Raw genomic sequence first — 22196 nt, 5'->3', positions numbered from 1 at the left:
GCTTTCAAGATTATTATTCAGAATGTCCAGCTGTCCCTGTCCAAAGATAACTCGTTGGATCGCATTTAAAAACTGGCAACACAAACAATCAAATTGTGTTTTGTGAATAGTGAAGGCACTTTGAATTTTGGATTTTTAAGTTTTAACTGAAACAATTTAAGATTAGTGCATCAAAATATTTTCAGAACCTAATATAGTTTTTATTTATTAATTATCAAATCAATTGCATTTTTTACAATTACATTCATAATGAAGAGTGATTGATTTGACTGTTGTACCGAAAACAAATTTGAAACGTTCCAGTCTGAAGTGTGTAGCTAGCTCGATATAACTGTCAATCTGGGTGTAGAAATTTATTTGTAATTTTCACCGGTTCTCATGTGCAATTTCCGAATGTGTTAGACTATTTTTAAACCACCGTTCCTTGCGAAATAATGTTATTTAGTGTATGTGGTGTATAAAGCAGTGCAAAAATGGATGACGGTTCCGTTAAAATTCAGTCCGGGATCAACATCAACATAAAAAGAACAGATGGTGAGTTCAACCACGACTTGTACCCTTGCTATTTAGTGTTGTATCTCAGTTCCTTCCTTGATAACACAATGTTTATGAATATAATTCATCGATTCTATGTGTAACCTAAATAATTATATCTTAAATGATTCATTCACGTCGCGAGCGGCAAACGTATGAATCAGACACACTTTTACTTAATCCACTGCACTGTAAGCAATAACATGATTTATCGGTATTCCAGTTAGCAGTATTGCTTGAAAACATTGTTAATTTTGATTAAAAAGGATAAGATTTTGTCATGTGTTTTCCCACTTTTATAACTATTTGATGTCAATAATTTATTTACATTTATATAGTTTTCTATTTAAACTGTGCCATGTTACTCAGTTTTAGTGTGTCAGCAAATACAAGATTTCATTGGCTTAAAATTTCTAGAAATTCATCAAACTATCTATATTTTAAGCCTTTGATTATCCCTTTCCATTATACTCTACAGCATTAATCTATTATTTCAAATATTGATCAAATAGTTATGACCCAAAAGTGAGAGAGATTTATTATTTAACTAGCTGTTGCCTGTGACTTTATCCATGCGGATTAAGGTTTTTGAAAATCCTGTGAACTCTTTGATTTTCCAGGATATGAAGTAGTCTGTGTCCGTCTCTAGGTTGCCAGCTATTTCTATAGCAAGTAAATGATGTCCACAATTTCATCAATTGTGGATTTAGGCTTTTCAAAAATCCTGTGGGTAATTGTTGATTTTCCAGATCCAAAAGTAGCCAATGTCCTTCCCCTGGATGTAAGCTAACTGTGTATAATGAAATCACTTTTGAAAACATTAGCCATTTGTTCTTATTAGAATTAAAATATTTTTATTAGGTACATCTGCTCAATAAAAATCTCCAACTCTGTGGTAAATTAAACTTCACACTTGCACAACTTTGCAATTAGACATTGCTACATCTCCTGAAGATGCTCCAGTGTCGGGGCGAAACGCGCGTCGAGTGGTGTTGGAATTTGTGTGGTGCTGTTTACCATACAGATTTCATTGGTTTGGCGGATTATAACAAATTAAGCTTTAAATTAAATTAATTAAGATTATAACAAATTAAGCTTTCCTTGTATATCATGGACTTCTGCAAAATAACGCCTGCTTCTATAATACATTTAAAATTAAACTTCATCTTTTTTTTTACTATACGATAAGCTTATGCTTGAAGATCTTGCCATATGGAAAGCAATGATGAGGTCTAGGTTGGAACGTGCTTGCTTAAGAGTGAATATGCATATTCACTCTTACCTTGATGGTGAGTACTGGAGCTATAAGTGGCAGGAAACGTGGATGCCAGAAGGGCCAGCAAATAAGTGTGTTTTGGTGCAAACAGCACTCAAATTGTAGTCTACCATCTACCACAGAAATTCAGTACTTAAGATGTCATCTTGCTTGTTACCAAAGTTCCAATAACTGTTTAGGAGTTTGCCTATTATTATTAACTAGCTGATGCCCGCGACTTCGTTCGCGTGGATGTAGGTTTTTAAAAATCCCGTGGGAACCCTTTAATTTTCCGGGATAAAAAGTAGCCTATGTGCTAATCCAGGGTATAACATACGTATCTATTCTAAACAGCCCAATCCGTTCAGTAGTTTTTGCGTGAAGGAGTAACAAACATACACACAAACTTTCCCCTTAATAATATTAGTGTGATAGTGTGATTGTTGGAACATGGAACTAATATGGTACATTGAGATAACAATATGGAACAGGTCTGCTTATATTTCTCTAAATCACTTATTTATTTTATGCCATCAAATAAACTCTCTAAATCATTCATCATATTTTCAACCCATTCAAAAATCAAAAGGAGAACAGTTTAGGCCTACTATGCTGACCAAGGCAGATTGTCTTCACACCTTTGAGAATGTTATGGAGAACTTACAGGCATGCAAGTTTCCTCATGATGCAATGTTTTCCTTCACCATTAAATGATTAATATTTTACCTGTGACCTTGTGCATATGGACTAAGAAATTCCAAACCCCTATTTTACCCTCCTTAGGGGTTATTCTTGAAAAATCCTTTCTTTGCTGATGTCTACGTCATATAGCTATCTCCATGCCAAATTTCAGCCCTATCCCTCCAGTAGTTTGAGTTGAGCGTTGATAGATCAGTCAGTCAGTCTTTTATGTATTTAGATTGCTTAAACCATACAATAACTCTGATAAGTAACAGGTGCCTGGGATTGGCCCCCAGGCCCCCCAATAAGAGGCTGAAGTTTTAACCACTAGCTAGGCTATCACCGCTTTTTTCTCTGAATCCATACTAATATTGTAAATGCAAAAGTGTGTCTGTCTGTCTGGCTGTTTGCTAGCTTTTCACAGCCCAAGAGTTTAATCTATTTTGATGAAATTTGGTGCAAATTGATGCAAATTGAAATTTGGTGGTGGTGGGTGGTTCCCACGAGATTTAAAAAACCCAAATCCACGCGGACGAAGTCGCGGGCATCACCTAGTCATTAATAATACTCAATAAAATGTCGATATATTTCATGAATTTCAATAAATGCCTACTCAATAGCGTCAAGTTTTAAGACGCGCGAGGACGGCGCGCGGCCTTGCGTCCGTCGGCCATATAAGGGTCGAGCGAATGCGTGTGCGACGTTTATCTTGCTGTTTTAACGACAAGTAGACTGCCGAATGTTGAACTGGCGCCGGCAGGTTGATGCGCGAGGATATCGAATAGTATGAACTATTAACCAATAGCCAACATCGAATTTGGATGGTGGATGGACACATATTATTATTTTGGTAAACATAGGTTTGGTAATTTTAGACTTTCCTAAAAGAACACAACTATTTATAGAGACTCCTAAAAATACTTTACTTAAGTGGATAAGCTACACTGAATTGATTATTCATCTAAATATGTTTTCAATCAATTTTATAGTTAACTAACTGATACCCACTACTTCATCCACATGGTTTTAGCTGTTTGAAAGTTCTGTGGGAACTCTTTGGTTTTCTGGGCTAAAAGAAGCCTTTGTAGCCCAGATGCAGATGGTAGACTGAGAGACACATTTTCGCATTTATAATACTAGTATGGATGTATGCAATGAAGTAGGCAATGTCTTTTTGTTTCTATGAGGAGCAAGGCAGTGGGTTGTAAAAAATTATCAACTCATCAAATTGAAGCACAGGAAACTGTCAATATAGATCGTGTGTGGCGCGCAATGCAATAAAACGCAGCAGAATAGACAAGGTCGCAAGGTCAGACTAGGGTTTGTCGACAATTTTGATTGTATGTGCTAGGTCATATTCCAATGGACTGCAGACTATTGTGATGGACCTAGTAACTTGAACAGTGCGCTGTGTGCTGAATACCTTGCAAAGAAAAGATTCCAATTGAATTCGAATGATTTTTTGCCTGATTGACTCCAATTTTGTGACAGATTAATTCTATATCCACTCAAACTGGATAAACTGACTGACTTACATATACGTCGGACTTCGTCTGTGGTGGCGTTTGCTGGCGCGCGTGTTGTGACTTTTTGGAGTGTTTTTTTTTGTTAAAACTGACTGGAAAGCGCTCTAAGGGGGTGCCGTGCGTATGTCGGCGAGCGCCGGCACAGACGGGGTCCATACGTGTATAGTTTAACTAACTTGTTACAAATCACTACTAACTTGATATTGGCTAATCATTGTAAAAGCCAGACGAGAGAGAAAAAAAAATACATATACGTCAACTTAAAGCGCTGAACTTGAGATTTTACATGTAGGTTGTCTCTGTAAAACAGTTGTCCCATCGCCTACAAGGAAGCGACTAGACTATCGACTATTTTCTCGCTCAGGAAACCTACATTCGATGTATGATTCGTGTCAATAAAAGAGATATTATGGTAATAGTTGATCGCTGACTGTTCACACTGTCGTCGCGTCGGTGAGAAGTGAGAACTCTTGCACAGCGAGGACAGCTATCAAAGAAAAAAACTCGCTCAGCGAAGCACTCTTAACGGTCAAAAGTCAAAACACTCGCGCAGGTAGCGCAGAAATTAAATGTTGGTATGACTCTGCGACCGGTGCGCGAGTAATCGCTCGTCAAAATCGCACACTCGCTCATAACCCAGCGGCAAAACTAATCCAACTACATACTCGCTTCTCCGCTCGCCAACTCGTTTCTAGTCTTTAGCTCGATTCGTTTTTAACTAACTGTCAGCGTTCAGATAAGTGCCTAAAAATCTTAGGGTCTACCCTCACTAAGATTTTTCAGTAATTCTATCTAAGCGAAGCCGATGCAGGAGTCGGTAACTAAGCAGGTATATTGGAAGACCGCAACATAACACCCTGGTCTGACAAAAAACATGGAACTTAATTAGGAAAGCAGAGTTTTAAAAGTCCGTTTGATGCAGCTTATATTTCTATGAACCATCATACCTATTATGGTACTTATTACCAAGAAAATAAGGTTCAAATTCGATTCTGCTTCAAAAAACTTGTACAACAATGAGTTAAATGTTTCTATGTTTTGCTGATATCCATAAATATGCGACTGTGAGGTAATTGAATAAATGGGGCGATTTTTTCTGCGTAGTATTGTATTAGACGCGGAGAAACAGGTTTCTTAATAGCTATGCGTCCACCCACTTGCTGTGTTGCTGTCTCATAAGCACACAATCTTGGCAATGTCGATTCTATATGATAACTACTACATTCGGAATATTTTATTGAGAAACTATGTTTCATCTCTGTATCGTATCGTCTTAGAAAGATGAAATCGTCTTAGAAAATAAAATCGTACCATAATCTCATCTCAGAATCAGACCCCTAATTGTGTAATTTTTCATCGTAATTGTAATCGACAGAAAAGGCTGTCCCTTGATTGGTAAATTCGTTGTTCACATTTTGCACAGCCAATCTAGGCAATTTGCCACCGATTACGATGAATATGATTTTCTTACACAATGGAGGAACTGAAGATTCCTAGTCATCGTCGCTACGTCTCAACCGATAGAGGTCCACTACCAGACGAAGGTCTCCCGCAAGGATCTCCACAAAACATGGTCTTGAACCACTTATGTCCTGCTGTTTGTGTGAGATCGGCCGTCCATATTAGGGCAATTCTTACGCTGCACTTTCCAAGTGCAATCGTACCAGAAACCAGTAAAATTTTATCAGAAACAGTGAAACCATGTCAGATTCGTTAAAGTCGTACCGCAATGAACGACTTTCAATCGTACCCGATTTTTTGGTGAACCAGAAATGATACAACACTTCCTGGAGAAATGCCTATGTTCATTCCAACAGAACAAATCAATAATGTACCTATTTAGAATATAGTATAGAAATAGTTTTACTTTTTGGTAACTAACTATGTTCAAACAATGTCATTATTCAATGAAACAATTTGTTTGAAATGTCGAAATAAAAATCAGATAAGTCTAAAGCGCAGAAGTTCAGGCATCCAAATAGACAGTATGTTTTAGCGCACTATGGCATCACCCAAGTTGCCAGTTTTCGAACGATAGGGCCTTCAGATCGATGACGCAACCTTGGACGAGCATGTCGTAGGCGACAGCACGAGGCGAGTCCGCAACGTTGCTTATAAGGAAGTGATTCTGTTCTGATACCATCTTAATCGTATGAGATTGCGCAAGCTTAAGTCCTCATTCCTCTAACAAAAAGAAGTTAGTGATTTTTCGACGTGAAATTAAAATGGTTGGGATTTGGGATTCAGGAGTTATTACAGGTATACGCATAACTGGGTAGGCTCCTGGGTATTGAGCAGTGTGGGAGGGTGACAGTTGTCACAAGTTGACGAATCACTGAGCTCTCGCGTCACGTCATGACACCCTTCCGCACCGCTTTACTACCGCAGGAATCTACTCAGTTATGCGTTACGCCTCTAGCGGAATTTCATGGCATTTAAGTAGCTGCTTATTATTACAAAATCCTAGTCTTCATTCCTTTAACAAAAATTGAAGGTGAAATCCAAATGACTGAATTTCAGGACTTATTTGTGGAATTTTATGACATTTTTTTCGAGAAAATATGATACATTTACCGTAAAAAAATTGTCATAAAATTCACATCACAGAATAAGCATGATGCAATTCGCCAACAGAAAACCTTAGGTTTATAACATATTTACAAGAATGAGTAATAAAAATTATATATCAAGAGGTGTTTTGAAACATGCCACAAAATCAGACTCAACAAATAACAATGCAGTCGGTTTAAAAGGCTTGTGGTTGAACTGTTAAAGCGCGGGCTGCCCACGTTTACCGTCAAAGGCATTGTCCGACCTACCCGACCACTTTCTTCTATTGTCTCCCACAAGCTTTATCAAAAGGCTTCAAACATTTTATAGCGAATTGCCTTTTGAATTTTGTTTTATAAATCTAACTTTAGGTGTACTGCTTGGCTTTGATGTCTCGTGGGGTAGTGCGCAGGTTTTTATGTCAACTGTCACCTTCCCGCAAGCTACGTCACGAATCGTCTCAGTGAAATGGTTTATTGTTGACCCGTTCCAGTTTCGCTTGGGTACAATTCCTGAAAATCCTTTTTCATTGGGACGCTATGTCAACCACTATTGTGGGACCAAAGAAAACCTATATATATCCATAATCTCAAGTTTCAAGACCCGACTTCAAGCTGGACGTTGCTCAGTCTGTGTATCTAGTTCGTTTGGTAGATAACCATCTTCTGACATGTCACCAACTTGAATAATAAGGTTGCTAGAAAACCGGCAGTAATTTTACGGTAGCTGTCTTGATCGTCTTGTCGTAATTAGCGCAGAATTGAATTTTCGAATGCTCATCCAACATCTTCAACTTCATAACAAATTCCATAAACCGAATTTTTCCTTTTGACCGGATATGCTAAGGCACACGTTAGAACATGTATGTGAAGTACATGACCCCCTTTAAATCGAGCAGTCGAGTAACGCGAACGTTAAACTGATAAACGTGCAGTGAACAAAACAAGCACGTCGACTTGTTCGTGACTCACCAGTCGGGCGGCGAGCGGGTTCCCTCGCACACGATTACACGACTTGGACTCCATAGTCCATACGTCGTGGTGACGTGTAGGAGGGGGGGTGGAGGGATAATTGGCTATAGAATTGGTAAAGACGCGTTTTCACTAGTTGCCGTCTATCGCTAGGAAACAGGTACACCTTGGCGTCACGTGAAGAGACTGTGAGGTTAAGCGTATATGGAGACGCAAACTGCGCAGGCGACATAGTTCAGCACAGCGCCGTTTCTTGTATGTACAGTCAGTAAGTCGTTTAGCACGTTAATGATCATATTCACGTGGCACGGCTATGCACATGCGTTGGGTGTGTGTTGCGTGTTCATAGAAAAAGATCATAATTGTGACAGGTTTTGCGATGCAATAGTTTCGCGGAATTGCTACTCGAATTTTGAGGCTGACCAATGCGTTATCGAGGTTAAAGCCTGGTGCTGTGCTGCGCGGCCTGCGTTTCCATATCTTCTTAGGCTGCCAGTGGCAGGGATGTAACTGCGCATGGGTATGTTATAGTAAATGGTTGTACGGCTCTTATCAAAATCCTTTGAAACGAAACTTTGACTGGTGAACCATTGCGTGACGGAAAAATCACCTCAGTTGCTTCTCATATTGTACCACTGCGCAATCTCGTGCGGATTAACTGTTTTCATCGGCTTCTATCGGAGGCTAGTCTTGCATCTGTGTGAAATTTGCACTTGGAATGAGGGACTCCAAGAGCTAATTTGCTGGTCTGCCCATCTGGTTTGTGAGCTGCCTCTCGATCTTTTATGCTCTGTGTTGTCCGTCACAATAAGTTTTTTCAAACTATCATTCAAAAAACTAAAACCCGACTACATACAATCGTCTTAATAAACGCTGAAATATTATAGTAAGTTGTTTTTCTGTCGCTTGGTATGTTTTTATGTTATTGTACATTTATATTTATGAACTCAGAATTTTCTCCTCTTTTATTTGACATCCCACTCGATACAATAGCAAAAGAAAAAATTTAGAGACCCCCCACTTTTTTGATGTAACATCCGTTAGGTCAACTTTTTTAGTATAAAATATAAAATATAGCCTATTTCACCCGGAATTTTACAACGAATTAATTGACACCTCATTCATCAAAATCGGACCAGTAGTTAGGCGCTAAGATGGAACACACAGAATTTGGATACAAATACACATACTGCATATTATACATATATATACATATTATATTCATAGACTGCTAGAATCATTACCCTTGATTTTGGCTTAAAAAGCGACAGCGGTTGGCAAAGTCACCCAGCCCGCAATAGGTATTGTGCCGGCTCTTTTATCGCGACCGTTACGGATCGCGTTTGTGACTTGTTAGTTTAATGGCGATGCCTATTATCTCATTGTGGAAGCGTTTCGCCGCAGCGCGAAGCGAAATGTTATCAACGGATTTTTTTCATCCACAAATCCAATTTTAGTATGATTTAACTAATTTATTAGGCCGTTTTGCTGACCTTGAGGTCCTCAAAAATTATTTTTGTTACTCCTACCGTGCTAGAGAATAGTCGTAGCCTATTGAGTTTTGGGAGTAGATGTCATTTTATTTGTCTTACTTATTACGTAGTACCCTAACTTCAGTCTTAAAACACTCGTTGGCACGTTTTATGAAAAAAGCCAGTTCTTAATTTCAGCAGTCCTAGGACCTAGATCATTCCAATTGCTCAAGAGATCATCCAGGTTGTTGAAGATAGTCTTTTATCCAGATCAACTGCGCGTCAGTCTACTATTCTACTCTTTCTAGCATAGACTATGTACCTAAAAATATATAGGATAGTAAAAAATTGCTTTTAAAGGAATTAATTTTTATTTCAATAGATCTTTTGCCAAGATTTTGGTGTTATCTGACTAAAATTTTTGAAGTCCGTAATTTTAATCATCACTCGTTATAAGCGACATTTAACGATGCATACTCGTACTTAATATTAATAATAAACCAAACAAGTATGTAACCTTTGATTGTATTACCATGTGGGCGATATAAGACGTTTGGTTATATTCATTATTACTGAGTATTTCGCTAATTGTTGGCGTGATGAATTGGCTTCATCTAGTTTGTTGTCTATAACATAACAAGGTTTCAATCTACTATCTGATATTGATCTGTAGCCATTATTTTTAAAATAAGTTGTCTTATCTAAACTATTTATAAAACTATAATTAATTTTTAGTTAGATGATGTTATGAGATTTGTCTCTCGTATCGACTTTTATCTCGACATTGCTAGCTATAATTGGCTTTCACTTAATAAATCATCACCTCTATAGCTATAATCACAGCTGTCCAGTAAGTTGTTTGTTATGTTCTTTGAGTGAAAGTTTTGTAATTATTTTGAGACTTAATTTATTTGACCCCAAATAAGTGAATTTATTTATTTTGATAACTGTTTTATAGATTTTGAGCTTCCAGTTTGGAGTATTGCCTGAAAAATCGGCAAGTTACAAGTATGTATATTCAGATACATACAAAATGAACATCCCTTATCGGTTCATTTGATTTGGAAGGCTTTGCTTTGTGGTGCATCATACAAATTGATTACTTTTACCAGTGCCATGTTTTTACTCCAAAACTGGCACTCAAGGTTCAAATCACTAAATAATATGACATTTGGCAGGTCATTTGACCATATAGAACGAACGACCTGTTTAGCAATATGATTTTGCAATACATTCAAACTTAGTCAAAACACCACTTTCGATTTTATGTATGATATCATGCATGAGTAGGAGTCGTTATGAGAGGATCGATTATAACTAAGGTGTGATTTACACGTGCTGTTTGCATTTAAATCGTTCTGTTATTATCACTTTTTATTATTGCTTGGATGATTAATTTTTAATATAATCTTAACTACTTACTTCCTATATTTCTTGGTATTATATAAGATTTATCTAAGTAATTGAAAGTAGTTAAATCGCTTTCCCAAAATTTTCTCGTTCATTCCGAAGGCACTAGAGTTTGATTACCACAGTATGGGTTCTCCAGATAGAGGCAAGGCCGAACCTTGAAATAAATAATAAAATATTTAATGAATTATTTAAGATTTTATAGTAAACTTTACGAGTTTACTGGATCGGACAATTCTTGCGGGTACTTAAAATTTATGGTAAATTATTTGAAGAGTTAACTTCTCGGCATCGTATTCTGGATTCCAATCCAGAATACGATGCCAAGAACCTTCCAAGGTTCCTTTCAATGTCGTTTATTTTGTTTCTGGATTTCGTGGGATGGTTCTACTTCTCAGCTATTTTGTTGGAGTCTAATTATGCATGGAGATCGTGGTAAAAGAAATTTTACAATGGTTTTTAGTAAAGTATTTTTTCTAATATTGTTTTTGACTTTTAACCATTTTATGACAGCCATTTCCCATAATTGATTCCTTGAACTACTTTTTGACGTATGTGTGCATGTTTTAGAAATCTCGTTCCCCAATGAGTTAGGAACCTATGTGCTTTTTCAATATAATCGATAGATAATGGCTAAAAACGAGGCCAAATTCCGTGTAATGGACTGAAAGTAGATCGTGTGCCCTAATATTTGTTCCGCTTTCCTTTAAAGCGGATATGTCTAGTCTGTACACTTCCATAACATTACGATAGGCTGAAATGGGGTTCTAGCCTTGTGCATGTAGTGCAATTTTAGCGATGTTTCCCTTCAAACTAATTATTATTTTATGGGAACTTTTAGTAACTAGTTTGATGTAGAATTTTTAAACTATTCGTATAAGAAAGTAGTTATTTATCATTTGTAATTTAAAACTTAACGTATTCTTTCTACTCATCACATACACAATATCTTTATATCGATAGGTTTCTGAGTAAATATTTACAAATTCACAACATTGTCACACAAGCATAGAATTACTCCTATAGTATGTCAGAGGTTCCGTCCGTAGTTCACTCTGGTATAGGTACGGAAAATAAAATTCAAAAGTTTTCCAATCAAACCTTTTCCCCACTGACGTACGTAGCATTTGCAGAATTATTAACCCCCGACCCAAAAAGAGGGGTGTTATAAGTTTGACGTGTGTATCTGTGTGTCTGTGTAACTGTGTATCTGTCTGTGGCACCGTAGCGCCTAAACTAATGAACCGATTTTAATTTTGTTTTTTTTTTGTTTGAAAGGTGGCTTGATCGAGAGTGTTTTTAGCTATAATCCAAGAAAATCGGTTCAGCCGTTTGAAAGTTATCAGTTCTTTTCTAGTTACTGTAACCTTCACTTGTCGGGGGTGTTATAAATTTTTAATTTACACTTGTTTAAAGTACGATTATAGCCTTTTTACTAGATTTTTGTAAGGATTTTTAGTTGTCTATTTTAACTATTTCTTTCTTTCAATTTATCAATGTTCTATCATCGTTGGTGTAATTGTATGGTTGCAATTTTAAACTTGAATATTCATAGTACTTATCTAAAAGAAAATCGTACCTACTTAATATTTGCTGAGTGCAGTTTGCCTTGAAAATGAAATATGGAGCATTGGCTTAAGCGGCTTCGCTTTCTTAACGACCTTCCATTTTTGCTTCCGTTCTTCGTCTTATTTATTTTTATTACCTCTATCTACTATTTAAATTTTTATCTTGTAAGTATATTTAATTTAATTATTATTTAAACATCTCTATAATATTATATAATGTTAAAAATCAGTTATATTAATTCGTTTGTCTATTTAATCCATACTAATATTATAAATGCGAAAGTGTGTCTGTCTGTCTGTCTGTCTGCTACGTTTTCACGGCCCAACCGCTGAACCGATTTCGATGAAATTTGGTACAGACTTGGGATACATCCCGGGGAAGGACATAGGCTACTTTTTATCCCGGAAAATCAAAGAGTTCCTACGGGATTTAAAAAAAATCTAAATCCACGCGGGCGAAGCCGCGGGCATCCTCTAGTGTTGAATAAATGAATTGCCTTTGGATTACATATTCGATTCTCTATTGAATAGTTAAATTGCATGTTCGTTGTACGATTCTCTACTAAACATTTTCTTTAATATACTTAATACCTAGGTATTTATTTAGTTATCGTCACAAAGCAATTTTCCTTGAAAAAAATATAAGTAAATTCTTTACTGCTGTACAAAACATTACATACAACTTTGAAAATTTTATGGAAAACTCTCCAGCATGGAGGTTTCCTCACCATCAAAGAAAGTGGCATTAAATTGCTTAAAACGTTCACAATTCCAAAAAGTTAAAAGTGCATGCCTGGAATCGAACCTTCGACCTCCCAAATAGAAGGCCGATAACCACTAGGATATCATGACTTGTAGATATATTTTTCCATAAATCTTTCTAGCTTGTTCTCAGCATTTATGTAATCGATTTGCTATCATTCAAAAGCAGTTCTATAGCCTCTTGTTATAGTTTATTTGTTGCAACTATTATGTTAGATGTTGCGGGGCGATCTATATCAGTTCATCGACACGTCTCGTTGGCTCAATCGTGCCGTTTGCGATGCCAATTATCGCATTCTGACTGTATGTCGTTCGCGACTGCAGTGGCGTTGTGAATCATTTTACACGTCTCGTTGACTTTCTTCAACTTTATACGGTAATTGGGAGAAATATATTTGTTGTTATCTTCGTTTATCAGTTCCACACGAATAGTATCACTATTCATGATAATTCTATTCGTAGTGTGTGTTTAGTTTCTTTGTTACGTTTCACGGCTAATCCGCTGATTCTGAAAAACCTGCATCAATAGAATCGCAATTGTTGTGATTAGCTGAATTAATGGTATTCTTGTTGCAACAAGTCATAGTAGTTAATAGTGAGCGAGCGTGTCAACCAATCAGAGGTGATTGCGATCGGGACATAGTAACTGTTATTCTACCAAAATCGAGCCGCCGATCTTGATCATAATATTTTGATTTATTCATCACATAGATGCATAGAGAATAGAAATGCATATGAAAATTAAAAACCGTTACTTAAAATTAGTTTTGACGACTGAAAAACCAATAACGTAGGTATTATTTTAAAATAGAATGAACATGAATCAATCGGCTAGCACTAGCTAGATAGATAATCTTGCTGCTTAGTTAGGTACAGTATGTCACCTTTAAGCCACGACCGTGTTCACCGTAGATATTGAATAGCGTTCTGCAAGATTTTATTAGAAGACAGGTCCAATTGTATTATGTCGAGTCTGGTAGAGACTCGAGCTGAAATCTTTGCTCAGACTTTAGTGAAGATCCCAAAGCGTTCTCCGTACAAACGTAATTTGATTCTCATTTGTATCAACCAATGAAACTCAAACACGGACTAGAAACAAGTATCTACGAGTACCGTTACTTTCTTGCTAGTTCTACCACGGTAACCTCAACTAGCCCTGTAAACCTATACCGTAGTGTTCTCTATGCAACATGAAATCGAGGACACATTTTTTTCACAAACAAATATTAGGGCAAAACTTCAAGCGCCGGTTTCTTGAAACTGCCTGTTCTGATTTACTTACTGGAATCTCGATTACCACAGCAGAGTTTCATCTATGTCCTCTTCAAACTAAAACTTGGCGATCAGCCGGAGATAATTTTAACGGTTATGTGCTTCTTTATTTCCAAGTTCGTCAGACAGCATCAGTGAAAAAACTAACCAATAATAGAACAAAAAAGTTCCTCAGCTTTGGTGAATCACTCGATCGCCATCATTTAACAACCAAGAAAAGAAAATTATTGTACGGGAGCTGTGTCTGTGTGCTCGACCGTACCAATAGGGAAATTTCCCACTGAGCGTTGTTGTGCTCGGTAGCGCCACCTGGGCCGATGGTTGAACGTTGAAACTTCTATATAATATAGTGCAGATTGATAAACGCTCTGTCAATGCGATCGAAAGTTCCGTGTTTCTACTTGAGCTTCCGATTAAACTACCCGTGCTGCCATCTAGTGCGTACGTTCGACATCTGCTTGTGAATGTGGCAACCGCTACAATTATTTCAAGCCGTACCATGAGAATATATCGCTAAAGCTTGTACAACGTGACGCCGGTCGCTCGTGGAGGGCTCCGCAAGGCTTGCGGGCAGTGGGAGGGCCGTGGGTGTCGCTGCGGTTCCGTCTACTGATGTCATCGCTCGCCCTCTCGGACGGCCCCGCTCGTTTGAACAAGCTCTCATTGAGATAGGTTTATGTTAAGACTCTCATCTATCTAGGCTCTAGTCTAGGCCTATAGCAGAATGAACTAAAATGAGGGAATTCTCCTGAACTGAAATTGAAATTGAATCGACGATATGTCGAATATTAGCCTATGGTGACGTAAAATCGAAGAAAAATAGGGTTACTTTAGGGCTACTTGTGTCAAAATAATATGTACTAATATTTGGCGGAGCCTCGTTTGAAAAACTTTTTCTTAGAAGTTCCCTAATTATCGTGAACTGTGCCTTAGTCTAAAGATGACCTTACGTGATGCGTCTTGGTATTTATCGTATTAATTTAGATGAATTTCTGAGTGATGTCACCGCTCGCCCTCTCGCGCTTGTTTAAACAAGCTCTCGTTGAGATAGGTTTATGCTAAACTCTTTCATCTATCTAAGCTCTAGTATATAATCTATAAGATGACCTTACATGATACGGCTTGAAATTTCTGATATTTATCGGATTAATTTGGATGAAGCTCTTCTCAATAGAATCAAATTGCCAAAACGGTGATTCTTGACATTTAATAAGTTGGCCTAAAATATTTTTGAATTTTGAACTTTTCAAGAACCGTTTAGACTTAGACTTCTGGGTTAACTAAAATGAAAGAATTATTTAGCTAAGTACTAAATGCATTAATCATTTTCATTATCTGATCGCAAGTTATCAGTTTGAAAGATTACAGAATATTTAAAATACTTTCATACAAAAAATGAATAGAACTTACAGACACTTAAGGCATGCCGGAACCACAGCACGACAACCAACCCGAGGACCTCACCGAGCGACGGACCGCCCTGTGTTCAACATCCACAAGTTCTCCCGAGGGTCAGGGCTCGCGGGGAGGGCAATTCCCTCTCGAAGTTCCCGATCTTCCTCTTCCTTCCAAACTGTACAGGCGAGAAACCGGTGGGGCAGCCAGTGATTGAATGGGTGATGAAACACTCATCATAGCCACATCCTCCGCTACTGGGGCTATGCCCCATGGATGCGTCTACTGCACCCCCTGCTCGGGACACGCAGCAGCATGTCCCGAGATGCAGAGGCACGCGCGAGCAACACCCGCTCCCTGCCAGGTCAATTAGCCATGGCTAACAATATCCCATGAAAAGAAATAGTTAACGATTTCAAAAACACACCGGCCCAAGCGCTGCTCTTCCCTCTGGACGTATCCGAACAGCAACACTCAGGCACACGGTTGGCTGGGACCCCAATTTACTAGAACCAAGTATATCAACTAAAAATAATGAATTATTAAGGAAGTGAATATCAAATATCAAGTAGGCATAAGAAAAAAATTCAAGGCTAATAACGAAAGTCGCTATAATTCATATCGTCTAGAGATGGCACGGATTATTGCAATTGAAACAATAGTTATAACTAAGTAATACATTCCTTTGTACCGCGACGCGTGACAATGTTGCTTGATAAGCAACAATGTAGGTGTAATTATCTACGCATGTTTATTATATACGGCTCATGTTCACGACATTTCGGTGTGAAAATTTTTCACTAATTGGGACTAGGAAAAAAAAAATAAAAAAAAAAAAAGATCCCGACGAATTGAGAACCTCCTCCATTTTTGGAAGTCGGTTAAAAAAGAAGAAAACTTGTTACTCAACCGAGATCCGTTTGTATTGACGGTACTTCACACCGCCCTAACATAACTTTTGCATGATCAACAAAGCTAAAAGAATAATGATCAACAAAGCAAAAAAACGTTATCAGTTATTAAATCACGGTTTTCACTTATAGAGCTAAGCGTTAGCTGACAGGGGATTGGATTATCACGGGCGACTGGCGAGCGACGACGCTTAGTGTTCGGAAAGCGAAGTAGAATTCCTTTCGTGCGACCTGGAAAATGATTACGGAAGCCAATAAGAGTGTCTACAAACGAGCGGCACTTTGTCGACTGCTGCTATCGTCGCGTGTCAGTGGCTGCCATCGTCGCGTCGGCGGCCATCGTCGTCTCGATAGCGCGCTTGCTGCTGCTGTCCGCATGCTGGCGGCTGTGATCGCATGGCGGCAGCTACCATCGACGCGCTGGCCGCTGTCGTCGCATATCGGTGACTGCCGTCGAGACGCTGGTGGCTGCCGTTACAGTCGTGCCGAGCGGCAAAAAGTCGCTCGACTGTAAGAACACCAATGAAGAAAAACAAATACAAGATATTCTGTGACCCATAATAGTTTATCGATTGCAACTCGAACTTACATTGTTGCATTTATGCTGAGTGATGGCTAAAAAGGATTTATTATAAGTCATTCATCAGAATTTGCATCTATTTTAGTTATCCAGGATAGATTCTTCCTAGAGCCCAGTGAAAGCTAAGTGCCTATTTCAGCTATTTCTTCTACGCTAGTTTAAAATGAAATTGATAAAATGTCTTTCACGATATAATATTTAAACGAAATCAATAACCTATACATTGCAGTCCTATCTAGATGGTGACGTCAGTGCCATAAAACAATAGAGTATGTGGCTTTGAAATATGAATAATGATGGTATTAAATATGCCCTGGCTTGGTATCGCCTGTGCGGTTACCTTTCACTTCAGAGTTCAGTTGCTGTCTCGTTGCCACTTTGTGACACATATTAATGGTAATTATAACGAACTGTTACTTTGAATGAGCAAGACTGTTTTGTAGATATGTTATAAGAATTTGTTTGGGGTTAGACCGTGTGTCGGAATTATTCGAAGAGGCTACAGACTTACACTAGAATCCATAGTCAAGATAGGGGCTTGTTTAGGGGGCCATTCAGATGACATGTGTCGGAACTCGTACTCAACCTAAATGCATTACATACAGGTTGAATATGACACAATATGTCACCTGAATGGCTCCCTAAAGAAGCCCCTATCTTGACTATAGATTCCAGTGTTAATGTTCTTCATCATCCGATCACCTAAATACTTGGTTTCCTCCGAAATTTCAAACGTAATTCACAGTCAACAAATTCCATAAATAGAACGAATAAATCTTAAATTATAAAGAATTCGAACGAGTCGCAGCAAGCTATCCGATATGTGAGAGACAGCAGTTTGTGGAAGTCCTACAAAAGACCAATACTGGACGACAACAATGACAAGTAATTGTTCATAAAGAGATTTATTGGTGGTAATGTGAAAAGTGCTTTAGCGGAAACTCCAATTACTCTAATATACGCACCTACTGGGAGTATTACTTCATCATTATTTTCTTTGAAAAATTGTCTTTCACCTTCTTAACCTGCCCTATTAAAACAGATCGTATTCTTGACCCAATTCTATTCTATTTTTTGGTTTAAGAAATAAAGCTGATTAATATTAGATAACGCTTAATACAGAAGTTAGCTCACGTGAATACCAAATAAAAGATATCGCGCATTACAAGGCTAACCAGTCGTTAGCAGATTGATGGAGAGATAGACAATATTTACTGCTTCAAGACCCGAGCTAATCGGCGATGCATACTGTTTAGGTAAACGCGAAACAAGAAGTATGTTAAGTAGGTCATTAGTCATTACGTATCGTGTTAATAAAAACAAAAAAAAAAACTACTAAGTACCTTATTCAGTAAATCTCTGTTGTAAAAAAAGTAAACGTTAAAAATAGTGCCATAAGTAATTCATAATATTGTATTATTGTTTATCTGTATAATATTGTATCAAAATATAAATAGTATTATCTGTTTGTAATTATCATATTATTTTATCTGTAAACTTTTGGCTAAATATAGGATATTTATTTATTTATTTGTAGAAAAGTTTTACATTTATTTTATGCAAGTCCAGCACTAAAATAAAGTTGTCTACAGAAAAATTGTGATCCCATAATTAATTGAAAAACCTTTCAAGAAAAATTGTTAAACCATTCGCAAAGTTACAAACAATTGCATTGTTGTAGCAAGTCTCACTTGGTATTTAATAAACACTGCAATATTTTTATTTACACAAGGCATAAGGAAATAAAACAAGACTTAATAATATGATATCAATATTCAATAACTAGGTAACTATACAGTAACAAGTTCGGAGTGAGTCACTGATCTTGGTGTCTACCGGCTAGACTCCAGCCGCTAGAGTGCTATGCGGTGCCACACTGTCGCCCGTGCACCTACAGTCACCATAACGTCTTGCAAATTGCAATATCGAATTCGATTTTTCAAGTTCGTTGATTTATACATAACTAGCTACCCGCCCAGGCTTCGTACGGGTAGCTTATTAAAATGTTTGTTGGAATCTCTTGAAAATAAAATATAGCCTATGTCACTCAGGAAAATGTAGCTCTCTACTTACTGGTGAATGAATTTTCAAAATCGGTTCAGTAGTTCGGAAACGCGTAGAGATTTTTCCTTTCAATTCTCTGCAATCAGTCGGTGGGAATAAGCATATTATTTGTGCTTAATTCGTTATTGTAAACGCGGGAGGCCATTGCTCCGATCATGTCACGATCGAGCACGTCAGCTCGTTTTAATTTTTTACTCTTGGGGCAACTAGAAGTGAGTTGGCAAGAAAAGGTGTAGAGGTCTAAGATAAACAATCAATGCCAGTAGTAATTTATATTAGACAGTCATCTTGCTTTCGTTTTCAGATGCCAAAAAGTCTTCCATTTACGGGTAAATCGAGACTTGTTCAGACAATTTTAAATGATTTCAAGATATTTTTTCTCGACAAAGAAGGAACTGTGGATTGCTAATTCAGTATATCTACTGCAATATTTGCATTAAGGATAATTAAGTATTTGTTACACTATCGATTTTATGAGAAGCTAACAAACTTAGTGCAACCTTCATGAATATCTGTCGCGTAGCGGAAATTCTGATCAGCAAAGGAATTAAGATTTCTACGGCTTCCCTATCTGTTGTTGTGAAGCTCGCATTAATACATTGAATTGATAAGTAGATTAACCCTCCACAAACTACTATCTACACAGTTAAAATTAGATAAAAAAAAGTATTGTCAATCTATTTTTTTCTATTTATCTATTTTTAGTCTGTAACAAAAAGGTCTCCAGAGTTAATTTCTTTTATCTTTTTCTATCTAACACTGATGAGCTGAATGTTTCAACGCTGCAAATTGTCCAAATAAATGCGAAAAATCAACTGCATCAGCATATTTTGTTGCCAGCACCTACTGTTTGCGGCGTTGCCTGCTGATTTGATTCCACTTTATCTGTGATCGGAGTTTGAACTATTGAAATCTTATAGAATCCGTTGCACAGTTTGCTTTAAAAAGACATATATTAATATTTTATTAGATGTGATATATTTCATCAAATATTCACAATTCAATCTATTTCTTTTTTGTTCATAATTTTTTGTTTTGGTCACATTAATTATTATAGGTAACCTCAAAGTAAAGGTTTCCTAATTCCTTAAACATGAGATAAACGAAACAACGGAATTCAGTTCCTCTGAATCTTTTAATTTTAGCGAAAAAAAATTATCGTCTAAGTGGGCCATGGTCGTTTGCCAAATTATGCGAACATAAAAGATCTACCTAGTCAATTAAATCAGCCGACTTTTACTCGTGAGCCGTGAGCACTAAAAAACTTTTACTATGCACGTTTGTGGTAGGATTCGTCGAAATTAAAAGACTTTCAATGTCTTTGTACCCGCTCGTAATAATAGCATTAGTTATTGAAAAATGTAAATTATAAGAACATACTATTTACCTACTTCTTTCATTCGAGAGAAAGTCATTTCAGTAGTTTTTTGTCGTACTTGAAAGTGTTCTTGTAATATGAAATAGAAAATATTAAAACTTAAATTTTAAAGACAACATTTAAGTTATCCATAACATTTCACTGAGTTCGGACCCTTTCGTTGGCACGATTCATCCTAGATAATATTATAGTCAAGTATTAGTATACATATTTGTATTAATTAGACAAATTCAAATTCAAAATATTTTTATTCAATTAGACTTTTACAAGTACTTTTGAATCGTCAAAAGCATCATGAGTCTATAAATGCATGCATTTATGGCACAATTTAATTTGCACGCCAAATTGTACAATTTACATTACTTGATCTCTATCACTATGCAAGATATTTCTGTTATTTCCTTTGTGGTGTGCAATTTCATTTTTTGCGTATTTTATTACTTAAAATACTTTAATAAATATTTCAAACTTTCGTATAATGTTACGTAATTTAGCTTTATCATGGTCTCGGTAGAGGAGTTTCCAATTATACGACAGGAATATTCTCTAACCGTTTTTGGTGTCAAGTGGCGCATAATAGTTAGCAATTTAGTAATCATACTTGATAGAGTTAGATAATGCCTTATTAGGCTCCTAGTATTATCTGCAGAGAAAGCTTATTGCTCGGTTGTTTCACGAGTTTAACTTTTGACCCACACAAACGGTCTGTTACGTTTTCTGGATTGTTTGAAATTTCCGAAATGTAAGTTGTAACAAAAAGTGCTCTATGAACTCTTTACTTTAAATATCTAACTATTATTATTTGTTTATTATTAGCAACTGCGCGCCCGTGGCTTTGCTCTAAAATATAAATCCTCTTTAATCCCTGTCTCGTGGGAATTCAGAAGAATCCGGTCTATTTCATTATCAAGTTGCCCTTCACTGCGATCTCACCTGTTAAGTGTTTAAAAGAGTAAAAATTCTTTATATATACCTATTAATTCTCTCTTTTACCTAATATTTTAACGGTATACAAATCGCATGCTACCTTTGTTTCCCACAAAACAAAGAGATGTTCATATCACTCCAATGGTTATAGTAATTGCGTGCTGCTTCGCTACCGCCTCCCGCCTTGTCGTAAACTTGCTCGTGGGAAGTTGGCGAGACGAGTTTCTTTTCTGTCTGTTTGTCGGTTTTTGTATAACATCTGTTTCATGTGTAATAACAGGAGCTGTGAACTATAGCACGTTGATTAGATGACTCTCTTTGACGGTTTGTAGAGACTACTTAGCGCTTTATTGAAAGAAAGATTTATTATATTTTTTAGATTATCTTATTTTTCTCGCAACTTCGTCTGAGTGAATTTAGTTCTAATACTTAAAGATAATGTAGGAGTTTCTCAAAATTCTTTCAGTAAGTTATTGACGTAGCCGCTAGGATATGGAACGCCCTTCCGGCATCAGTTTTCCCTTTCATTTTTAAGACAAGCGTGAATGGGCATCTTCTAGGCAAGCGCGATTCATCTTAGGTTGCATCATCACTTGCCAGCAGGTCTGATTGCAGCCAAGTGCTGGTTTATAAATTTAATGGGGCGCCAGCCAGGTAACCTCCCAGTGTGCCTGGATGCTGCTGGTCCCTTTTGGATGCGTCCGAGGGGAAGAGCAGTGTTCGGGCCGGTGCGCCCCGGTAACATAGCTAATAATTTCTCTTCGGAGATCAGCTGGCTGGCTGCCTCACGGCTGGCTGGCTAGCTTCCGGGGGGGATGCGTAAATGCATTCCCCAGCGTCAACAAAAAAAAAAGGTCTGATTGCAGCCAAGTGCTGGTTTATAAATTTAAAAAAAAAGTCGTCCTTTTTACACGAGATCGCTTATGTCATCATTATCATC

The 22196-nt window shown here is 37.3% G+C and overlaps 1 protein-coding gene across 2 annotated transcripts in view; it reads left to right on the top strand.

Moving 5' to 3' along the window:
• The first annotated feature begins 87 nt into the window (after positions 1–87).
• The window catches only part of LOC123873443 (kinesin-like protein Klp10A), a 65825-nt gene continuing 43716 nt past the window's right edge, over positions 88–22196 (top strand). For both annotated transcript variants that reach the window (XM_045918291.1, XM_045918296.1), the window contains exon 1: positions 88–534. In XM_045918291.1, the coding sequence (XP_045774247.1) occupies positions 474–534 (61 nt within the window). In that variant the 5' untranslated portion in view covers positions 88–473. The remainder of the gene's footprint in view (positions 535–22196) is intronic.

The sequence above is a fragment of the Maniola jurtina genome, chromosome 2 (assembly GCF_905333055.1).
Source record: "Maniola jurtina chromosome 2, ilManJurt1.1, whole genome shotgun sequence".
Taxonomy (NCBI): domain Eukaryota; kingdom Metazoa; phylum Arthropoda; class Insecta; order Lepidoptera; family Nymphalidae; genus Maniola; species Maniola jurtina.
This window is presented reverse-complemented; position numbering and strand designations above follow the sequence as displayed.